This window comes from Schistosoma haematobium, chromosome 5 (assembly GCF_000699445.3).
Source record: "Schistosoma haematobium chromosome 5, whole genome shotgun sequence".
Classification (NCBI taxonomy): domain Eukaryota; kingdom Metazoa; phylum Platyhelminthes; class Trematoda; order Strigeidida; family Schistosomatidae; genus Schistosoma; species Schistosoma haematobium.
In genome coordinates this window covers 15,397,212-15,409,312 of record NC_067200.1, presented here as the reverse complement: position 1 = coordinate 15,409,312, position 12,101 = coordinate 15,397,212, and the positions used below count along the sequence as shown (strand labels likewise).

General features: G+C 34.3%; 1 protein-coding gene across 1 annotated transcript; it reads left to right on the top strand.

Annotated features, from left to right (window-relative positions):
• Positions 1–9,388: 9,388 nt before the first annotated feature.
• On the top strand, positions 9,389–11,865 carry MS3_00000709 (uncharacterized protein). Its single transcript, XM_051208373.1, has 3 exons — positions 9,389–9,849; positions 10,875–10,949; positions 11,008–11,865. The coding sequence occupies exons 1-3, from the start codon at positions 9,671–9,673 to the stop codon at positions 11,093–11,095; spliced, it is 342 nt and encodes a 113-aa protein (XP_051064977.1). The 5' UTR covers positions 9,389–9,670; the 3' UTR covers positions 11,096–11,865.
• Positions 11,866–12,101: the final 236 nt, after the last annotated feature.

Sequence of the window (12,101 nt, the reverse complement as noted above, 5' to 3'; positions counted from 1 at the left end):
TTATTCTGGCGAATTCGGCGTCATAATATTTAAATGTATCTATATATTCGTATCCAACATTGATTTCTGATGAGTTTCCTACACAAACATTGTGTATGTTTATAATTGTTTTAATCACAAGACTTGTTTTATTCGATAGTACGTGCTTAGTAACGTTAAATAATTTCCTGTACGAAACATACAAAACTATAGCAAAGTTCTCGTTTACTGACCATTTAACTTGCGACTATTTAAAAATGTGTAAAAACATCTTAGACCGAATAACTGCTATTCATATTCAGCCGAAAATGCTTACGATCAGTCTTACTCCCATGAAAACTTTTCTTCGATAAACATCTTAATGTACAACTTCTATAATAATCGATACTCTATTTTTCCTAGAAAATAGGAGAAAGAATATGCTAACCATCGTGCTGGTACATATTGAGCTTCCCAGCAATTAAATTCACGTCAGCTTGTGTCACATTTGATGAAGGCGTGTAAGCACGTACTATCGGGAAATATAACTAATCAATTAAAACAAATTTAAAAGAGGAAATTTTATAACCAGAAATGGATATCTGGTAGAATGGTGGACTAGAAGTTTGAGCAAGCTAGCGTACATTGAGTAAACATGGAGTAGGCCATCTATACTGAGGAAATAAAAACTCTACATTGTTATCACAATTTATTTTCATAAAAATGGGTAAATAGCCCAGATAAATATGAGTTACGAATATATGAATAAAGGAACTTGACAAAAAACACGAAATTGACTGAAATCTTGAACCGAATGATGTTAGATCACCACTGAAAACCTGAAAGCACTGGACGGCCGTCTCGTTCTATTGTGGGACACCTCAGCAGTGCGCATCTATGATCCCGCCTAGCGACATTCGAACACAGGGCCTTCAGTCTCGCGCGCGAACGCTTAACCTATTTGACCACTGAGCTGGCATCCGACGGTGTTAATGTCTAACCTCAACCAATCGACTAAATTGCACGACCATCTTCCATTATACTTAGGTAGATACATCCACAACCGTATACTGATTAAAACATGATAAGCGTTTATTTAAAAAATATGAATACCATTTTTTGTTCAGATGTCAGCATTGAATAGATTCTGAAATATTGTATGGACTAAAATAAGTAATAACGTATGCCAAAAAAAGAGATATGTGAAAATCCTCTAAATTAGTTTAAAATAAATTCACAATCACATTGACGAAATTCTGTCAAGTTGTATTCAGAATTTTTATAGAAATTGGTTAAATGAATTTCACTCAATTGTGTCATATTCATAAAGCTTACGTTTTAATTATGCTTGATGTGCGTTTTGTTGTATTCACATGGCAATTAAAAATCTTAAAGTATATTTACTCACTTCATACCCTGTATAAATTGAAAATATTCGTTATATGGTAACTACATTTTTATCAACAAAAGTATGTGTTGGGTGACAATCAACCTACAATAATTATGGAATCAAATCTGTATTTAGATTAATATATATTGAAAACTCAATGTGTTTCCTGTATGGAGAATTTTTGGCAAAATAATTTGTAATACTAAATTAGGATAATTTTCAATTTTCAACTACCTTGGAAAAGAATTACTGATTTGATGTAGCACCTCGTTGAGTTCAATATGATGACAGTGAATGAAATATAGTATATCATTCACCTTATACCTGTTCTGTCAACCATTCTGATTAAAAAAACATGAAGCGGTGAATCGAATAAATATATACATTGTAATAGTAGTTCACTTATAAATTGTACATCATAAAATGTCAGAAATGATTTTTACTGCTTCCTTTGAAGAATTAGTGATCTTTTTCATTCTACTATATTTACCTTCAAATTTAAAATAAAGTGCATGCCGATTATTGGCATCAACTCAGTATGTAAATGATAATTTATCAATTCAAGTGGTTTTGTTTGGTGTTGTTTTAATTGAATCTTCCCACTGATGATTAGGACTGCAACTGATCAGTCTCTTATTAACATATGTGGATTCGGTGCGGATTGCCTCGGTATAGCCTCAAGTCACAAGCTTTCTAAGCAAAGATGGATAGTTGCTAGCAGTGGAATCCAGCACGCGCGTTTCGTCTTATTTATGACTCGTCAGATGGATGTACCTGCATCCTAGAGTTGATGTTCACTCCGGGACTTGCAGTCCTAAATAACAATGGAAAGATACGAGTAAAACAACACCAAGTGAATTTAACCTTCACTCCATTACACAAGCAAGTGGCTATCAGAACTCAGTAGCTAAATGGATAACGCGATAGCGTTTGAAGGGAATGGTACTCGGTTTGAGTCCCAGAGTGAATATTAACTCTGAGATGCAGGTATATCCGTCTGACGAGTCCCAAATAGGATGAAACGCGTGTCCTGGATTCCGATTTTAGACAATATCAATCTTTGCTTATCAAGTGATTTCGGTTTAAGTATGCTACATTCATACCTATAAACCTTTATTTTAGTAATTATTTATTAAGTAAATATTTATAAAAACTGTTGTTCATATCTAAGTAAATAGATCTGGCTTTTTCTTATCCGAAATGAATTCTAACTTTATGTTAGTTCTACAGTATTATAAGTGAATCAAGTTTTATCTGTTCAGTTAACATGAATAATAATTGAGACATCAAATGTTTAGACTAGGACTAAAAGTAAATTAAACTGAAATATTGATGCGTTATTTTTGGACACATTAGATAAAAGGCACTATGAGATGCTTCAAAAAATATATTATGCTATTCATTTATGTGTAAGTTAATAACAAAAGTTGAAAACGGTTATACTAAAGAGGCGAAGAAATTAAATTTTCAAAGGTTTACCTATGATAAAGCATCTTGTCATCTAAAATAATTTTTTGAGGCTAAATGGTAATCTTTATTGTAGCACTTAATATTTCATTGGCTCAGACACCTAAATTTAATTCAGAAATCATTGATAAAACTAAAGATGTTACCTTTATAAAGAACTGTCTTTGTTGAGTCATACCTCAAAGGAGAGTATCTAGTCATAATGTTTCATATCAAATGTAACTTAGTATTTTTATCGTAGTGATATAAATATAAATAACACTGAATTTAGTTCAAGTCCAATAGTTTGGAATATGTTTTAAATTCTCCTTCTCTCTTCCTGATGTTATTTAACTATTATGAATAGGATGGTAACCGGCGATCTTCTTAATGATGTACAATTTGGATCCATGTTAACATGTAGATTGACCTGAATCCCAAGCTTTTAGACATTAGTTTACAACTCGATATTCTCCTGAATCAAGTTGTATAAAATAGTTGTCTGTAAGCTCTGTTACAACTGATGACTTACGATATTGTTTAAGCTCTAATAGGAAATATTCATAAATAACTCATTTTCTTATATTTTCTTATTATGATAAACCACTGCTCATTACCGTTTACAGACAATAATAACTAATAATTTTAACTGATCTTTGCATACCAGCCGGTAATAGTGGGTCAGTATATGCAAGTTAATTCAATCTAGTTGTTTGTCACGTTTTAATGGTAGACGCTTATTTTTGGTGATCATTTTGTGAATCACTATGTCTCTTCGATTTATTCTAGTCATAATAAGGGTCAGTTATGGTTGTTTCTAAAGCTGAATAATTAAATAAACGTCTTAAGATGTAGTTATAACAAAAAATGTTTCTCCTTGCAGTCATTAAAAATTAATTATTTAAGATTAAGCGATATATGCACAATTCAATTATGTTGAACATCATTATTCCTTGCAAGAAATTAATAGCATTCATTCAAATCAATAACTATAGTCTAATCATAAGAAATCTATTCTAATTATAGCCAATAGCTTAATTATTTTGCTTGGAAGATAATTCTTTCTTTCTAAATATTGAATATAGAAAATATGTTTATCTAATTTTGTCTGAAGTAACTGTGTATATTTCATCATTGATGAAAAACTCCTCATAAGTCACCGCTCGTTGATGATTGAACTGATGATGTTGCCTAAAAAACAAAACAAAGAATGAATGATTCATAATTAAAACAATTCAGAAAATATGCTAAACATAGCCCAGTTTATTGAAAATTTCCATTATCTCAATATGAGATCATTATTTGATTTGAGCGGCATTAAAGAACAATTTTAAGGTATTCACTAGTTTATAACTGTATTAGTGTTAAACGTTACTGATTTCTAGCTACAGAAGTTCAATTAAAAGGACAATTATGATTATCCGGAAATTAATCTCATAGAATTTTGAATTACAGTTATTCTTGTATATTTTCTTCATATTGGATCCATGGTGAAATCATCGAGATTAGATCTTACATGAGTCTTTTTTATCACAACAAATGTATCATCTACATATCTAAGCCAAATTCGTGGTATAATGTCGTGGGTGAAGATATTGGATTCTAACAATCCCGTAGAATTGGACAAACTTCAAATTAAATCGGCAATAGCAGTTCATGCCATTTTCAACGACCACCAAATTGATTTTAAAAATATCAAAATGTTTCAAAAAGGCTTTTCCAATTACAAAGAAAGGAGAGTAGCTGAAGCATTCCATATAATGCTTAATCCTACTTCGCTCAATAGAAAAGAAGGTTTTACCAAACATCCTACGTGGACTATCTATCCTATCTTATTTACAGTTCACACTATCATCTCACAAATTAAACTCTATCCTTTCTCACCATAAATGTTACACAATTTTTCATCCTTAAACAGTACACATATACATACACACAAATTAACATACATATCACTTATAAATCACCTTGACCGAAATGACATGACATTAACTTGTTCTGACCTGTTTTTGATTGATCAAATATTATTCTTGTTGTTCTGTTGTACCATTTAAACTTGGGTTAATTTTAATTTGGTTATTTATTCTCTGAAGGAGTGACTTACACTAAGTCACGAAACGTCAGAAAATCTAATTTTCTACTCATTGGGATATTACAAATATATTATTTATTTATTTATAGCAATCCAGCCAGTGCTCAATTTATTCGAAATTATCAAACCTTAGTAATGATACCTGCATGTCATCCTGATTGTTTTCTGGTTCATTTTCTAAAGAAAATAACCTTATCTTCAAAAACTATATCTTTTCAACGCATACAATAAAACTGAAAGCAACATGATTTCAAAACATATTCAGACGGACCTAATAAAATTTAGTAATCAATTAATAATTACAGTTGTTTACTCAGAACTCCGCCTGGAGTTCCTCCGGGGGCTACTGCCGGTCCCAAGCCCGGATTAAGGAGGAGGGTTGGGCATGGGGTTAGCGTCCCCATCCCGTAGAAAACTAACTCGCTAAAAAAACGCTAACCAGAAAAAATTATTCAAACCTTTTTAACTCTGCCCTGGGAGTCAGAAGGTCTTCATTTAGAAGAACTATGACGCCTCATGATGAAAGCCGAATTCGTTCGAAAGTTACGAGGCCGATGCCCCTTCTAACAACCAGCGCGACCATTTATTTAGGTGCATGGAATGTTCGTACAATATGGGACACCGGGAGAGCCTTCCAAATTGCTGCAGAAATGAGAATATACAACCTAGAAGTACTTGGGATCAGTGAAACACATTGGACACAAGTTGGACAACAACGACTAACTACGGAAGAGCTCCTGTTATACTCCGGCCATGAAGAAGAAAATGCTCCACATACACAAGGAGTTGCATTGATGCTGTCCAAACAATCGCAAAATGCGCTTATAGGATAGGAATCTCATGGACCAAGGATCATCAAAGCCTCGTTCAAAACAAAGAAAGAGGGTATTTCAATGAACATCCAACGCTATGCGCCTACCAACGACTACAATGAAGACGCTAAAGATCAATTCTACAATAGGCTGCAGTCAATCGTCGAGAAGTGCCCAAAAAAGGACCTGACCATTCTGATGGGAGACTTCAATACCAAGGTTGGAACGGACAACACTGGATATGAAGACATCATGGGACGACACGGACTGGGAGAAAAAAACGGAAATGGCGAGAGATTTGCAAATCTATGTGCCTTCAATAAGCTGGTCATAGGCGGCACCATATTCCCACATGAACGCATACACCGGATCACTCTACACAAAACCAAATTGACCATATTTGCATCAACAATAAGTTCAGGAGGACAATGGAGGATGTGAGAACTAAGAGAGGAGCTGATATAGCATCAGATCATCACTTGCTGGTCGCCAAGATGAAATTGAAACTCAAGAAGCACCGGACAATGGGGCGGACAATATCACAAAAGTTCAATACGGCCTTTCTTCAGGATACTAACAAACTCAACGAATTCAAGATAGTCCTCAGTAATAGGTTCCAGGCCTTTCATGATCTACTCAATGGAGAAGGAACTACTGTGGAGAGCAACTGGAAGGGGATCAAAGAGGCAATCACTTCAGCATGTCATGAGGTCTTGGGTCACAAGAAGCACCATCACAAGGAATGGATCACTGTTGATACACTGGATAAGATTCAAGAAAGGAGGAGCAAGAAGGCAGCAATCAATACCAACCGAACAAGAGCAGAAAAAGCCAAGGCACAAGCTGAATACACAGAAGCAAACAAACAAGTGAAGAGGATCATCAGAACCGACAAACATAAAATGTGGAAAATTTAGCAACGACGGCGGAAAAGGCTTCAAGAGAAGGAAACATGAGACAGTTGTATGACACGACAAAGAAACTCTCTGGAAATCGCCGCAAACCAGAACGACCAGTGAAAAGCAAAGTAGGCAAGGTAATCACCAACATTGAAGAGCAACAAAACAGGTGGGTAGAACACTTCAAAGAACTCTTGAATCGACCAGCTCCACTGAACCCACCCAACATCGAAGCAGCACCCACGGACCTCTCAATCAATGTTGGTCCACCAACAATTGAAGAAATCAGCGTGGCCATCAGACAAATCAAGAGTGGCAAAGCAGCAGGACCGGACAACATCCCAGCAGAGGCACTGAAAGCAGACGTAGCGGCAAGTGCAAGGATACTCCACATTCTCTTCAATAAGATTTGGGATGAAGAACAAGTACCAAGAGACTGGAAAGAAGGACTCCTGATCAAAATACCGAAGAAAGGCGATCTCAGAAACTGTGATAACTACAGGGGCATCACTCTTCTCTCAATACCGGGAAAAGTCTTCAATAGGGTATTGTTAAACAGGATGAAGGATTCCGTAGACGCTCAACTTCGAGAGCAACAGGCAGGATTCCGTAAAGATAGATCGTGTACAGACCAAATCGCAACTCTACGGATCATTGTGGAACAATCAATTGAATGGAATTCATCACTCTACATCAAATTCATTGACTACGAAAAGGCATTTGATAGTGTGGACAGGACAACACTACGGAAGCTTCTTCGACACTACGGCGTGCCTCAGAAGATAGTCAATATCATACAGAACTCATATGATGGATTAAACTGCAAAATCGTGCATGGAGGACAGTTGACAAACTCGTTCGAAGTGAAGACCGGTGTCAGGCAAGGTTGCCTACTCTCACCCTTTCTCTTTCTCCTGGTGATCGACTGGATCATGAAGACGTCAACGTCTGAATGGAAGCGCGGGATACAATGGACATCTAAGATGCAGTTGGATGATCTAGACTTCGCAAACGATCTAGCCCTTCTATCCCAAACGCAACAACAGATGCAGGAGAAGACGAACAGTGTGGCAGCAGCCTCAGCAGCAGTAGGTCTCAATATACACAAAGGGAAAAGCAGGATTCTCTGATACAACACAGAATGCACCAATCCAATCATAATTGACGGAGAACATTTGGACGATGTAAAATCTTTACGTATTTGGGCAGCACTATTGATGAACAGGGTGGATCTGATGCAGGAATGAAGGCGCGGGTGGGCAAAGCAAGAGCAGCATATTTACAACTGAGGAACATCTGGAACTCAAAGCAACTGTCAACCAACACCAAGGTCAGGATTTTCAATACAAATGTCAAGACGGTTCTTCTGTATGGGGCAGAAACCTAGAGAACTACGAAAGCCATCATGCAGAAAATACAGGTGTTTATTAACAATTGTCTACGCAAAATACTTCAGATCCATTGGCCGGACACTATTAGAAACAACGTACTGTGGGAGAGAACAAATCAGATCCCAGCGGAGGAAGAAATCAGGAAGAAGCACTGGAAGTGGATAGGACACAAATTGAGGAAAGCACCCAACTGCGTCACAAGACAAGCCCTCACATGGAATCCTGAAGGCCAAAGGAAAAGAGGAAGACTAAAGAACACATTACGCCGGGAAATGGAGATAGACATGAGAAAAATGAACAAGAATTGGATGGAACTAGAAAAGAAGGCCCAGGACAGAGTTGGTTGGAGAATGCTGGTCACCGGCCTATGCTCCATTGGGAGTAACAGGCGCAAGTAAGTAAGTAAGTTTACTCAGGAAATCCTTTATACCTATGAATGTATTAAGTATTCCGAATTTACAAAAATGTTTATACATCGTTGTGATCGTGTAAGGTGAAATGACAAAAAGTATGTGATATAGAGTATTTCTGTTACAAGAAGTGAAGTTTTCATCGTTAGTTATGTTTAAATCATACTATAAAGCAATAATTATATGAATGTCTTTCAACTCAGGTTCAATTTACGTCAAGCGTTGAATCAGTTTTATTGTGATAAGTTGATAGCTGTTATTCTGAATAATGGAAAACTGAATTCTATTCCAAAACAGAGTCCAAATAGTTGACCAAAAAAGTTTATCCTATCGTACACATCAATCAATTGACACTTTCGTTATATTCACTAACGTTTATCTAATGTTAAACAAATAAGCCTTATGGGAACTAAGCTACCAAATTTGAAGGTTTTCAAATATTTTGAATGGGATAAATTCAAAATTCATTACAAATTGATATCAGCCAAGAAGAATGACGTGAATACAAAATGTACAAGATAGGTATTTCGTCGTGAGAACTACAGCAACTATCCTTGTCGAACACAAATTATGAGTTAAAAATGTAGCGGCAACTATCTACTTAAAAATTTATGAATCAGTTGTCTAGGTCTTTGCAACATGACCGTAGTAAAGTTATTACTATGTGTTCCTTGACTTAGGAAAACAAAACTAGTTATTAGCAGTGTGAATATTAGATTTTATTCACACAAACGGACGTTCTCTATGTTGTTGTTAGTTACTCATCAAAACTAATTCTAACTTATTGGTGTGTTGTTTCAACATGCTGAAACGTGTCTATTTGTTATTCTCATTTGTTGTCTAGAAAATATAACGAACATTATCAAGTACAATTTTAACAAATAGTAAATATAATCTCTAAAAATTAATTCATGTTCTGTACATCATTCTATTGTCAATGTTGATAGTAATGGTTCATGTCAATTTTAGATTTTGTCCAATGAAACGAAAGTGACATCAGTTTGTAAATTATTTCAAATGTTTTCTTGTAGTCACATAAATCATTATCATCCATATTGTTTCATAACACTGGTCACTATTAAATTTATCATTAAAGATTATGATGTATATTGGTCGGAACAGCATAGACTATTTCTTCTAGTACAAGAAACAAAATTTTATGTTGACTGAACACTAAAGGATCGTTCAAAGTTCAACTATCCAGTTAAAAAAACACAATACCTACAAAATAAAGAAATATATTTGTTAATATAATCTTCAATAGTTGAGGTCATGAGCCGCTTGAAGCTGGACCATTATGGAAAACCTGGAAGCACTGGACGACCGTTTCGTCCTATTGGAATTACTACAATCTCCACAAAACCCGCTTCTGATACTAATATAAACTTCATAAAAACTCTGAAAACAGGCCAATTCAAAGATCGGAAATATTTACGTTCTAAAAGCTATAGGTAATTTGAATTATCGTTTACTAAGAAAGGTTTCGTTAATTTACAACATGATTAGTTGGAGTGAATTACACTGATATTTTAAAGTATGTGTAATTGAAATAAGTTAATTCTATGTACTTAAAAGAATATTGTTGAATTAAAATAAATTCTGTCTTGTAAATATCGCCAATTATCATTGGAATTGTTGTCCTTTATACGTCTATTTTTTGTCTATCTGACAGATGACTTTAGTCAATAAATGACTATTACTTTATTGAAAAATATTTGTACATTCACAATTATTTATCATCGATATCAGAAATAATTCCGAGCTAACGACAATGCGCACGCATTATTACAAACTGCTATGATATGACCAAGAAATACTTGAAAAGAAATCTTTCTTCAGTTCGTTATTTGTTTCTATAATTCTAAGCGGTTAACAGTTTACTGTCACTATAGATGTGCTTAGATCTTATTCACTAACGAATGTTAGTGTGTTTTAGTTATGGCTGGGAGCAGAGTTCAGGAAAGGTGTTTCAACCTATTTGAGTCTCGTTAGCTGAATAGACAAATTATTGAAGTTGGATTAGTGAGATCTGAGTTTCAATGTAAACATGAACACTGGAAGACTGTTGGATCAAGAAATCAAAGTATTCATCTCAGGATGCGTACATAGTAATACAGATCGGTCACTATCAATCTTTAATAACAACATAAAAACTAAAGCCTATGTGTTGTATGCACCAATCATAAGAAATTCAAAGGTGTAGACTTTACCGACCTTTGCAAAGAGCTGATCGGCTGATTATAGGATATTTTTTAGAGAGACGATTAACGCAACAATCACAACTTAAAGAAATTTGCTTTTAATTTAAGCATGAACCATCATTTATCTAGTACTCATTGAATAGAGTGAAAATGCATATATGCAAAATTCCAATGTAGAATAACACGAAATGAATTTTTCAAAAGTACATTTATTAGTATGAGGATTGTTAGGAAATTTATATATTCCACAACTATAAGTTTAATCTTTTTTCCAGAAGTAACCAGAATATAGCTTTTAATCGTTTGCTACATTCCATTCCATGGATTACTGATGTTTTAACTCATAGAATGTAAGTGAAAAGTGATGTACTGCATATATTTCATATCCTTACAATTTTATTTCCGTAGAAAGTATGATATCGAGGTCATAGAAACTAAACAGATAATTTATACGAACTATATGAGCGAACAAGAACAACCTGAACCGAAAGTATGATATTCAACTAGCAACTACTTGGCAAATATGCCTTAACAGGTATTTGGTCCCTTTCTCTATCCAACCTGTTTATTTCACATGCATCATTATGTTGACGGAAATCGGTGTGAGCTATTTTTAGCAATAGTTTCATGTAATTGATGATTCTCATTTTTATTTGCACATCAATGATTCAGAAACAATTGTCAACCTACAACTTGCAACTTTATTTATTCCTTCATATTAACACCGAATATCAATCATTACTAACTCAATCATACACACACACACACAAATTTTGTTTCAGTCGTGAAAATTTTACAGAATTCGCATTTAACTGACTCATGTTATGGTGTTTACTAAAGTCGACATCCAAATATGATTGCATTAGCACGGTATAGACTTGATCTGATTTGATTGTTAACACGCTATATCATCATACTTTGGTAATTTTGATTATCACCCTGAAGAAGTCCAGACAAGTTGGTTGGACGAAACATCGGAATTATTTTAAATTTCATACTTTGAAATTATTTCAAATATGATTTTGCACAAATAATAAACAGATAATTTCCAATAAATATGTGTGGTACCCAAAAGAATTAAATAACATGGAACCGTATACTTTTCTTTAGTATATGATTCGCTATTATTGTTTACAAATTATAGTTTAATTGTCCATTAAAACGTCTATGGTTTTAAATTGAAATCTAAGGATTTTTTTATTACAAATTTGAAGTGCTATAAACTATTCAATAAACCCCCTTTTGATACTATTCAATAAACATTTAGAGTTGTCAATAAAACTTTTCGTTTGTTTATTCATTAATTTCTATTCACCAAATATGAGAATACTAGTATAATGATTCTTTTGAAGAGAGATGAAGTATTTTATGGTATAGATACTAGTAATTACAATTAAAGAAGTGATTAAGTATATTGGATAGAAATACTTATAAGATTAAAGTGAACAAGGCTTTATACTACTTGTTTACTATTCAAGTGATTATTGAGTTTTCTCATTTGA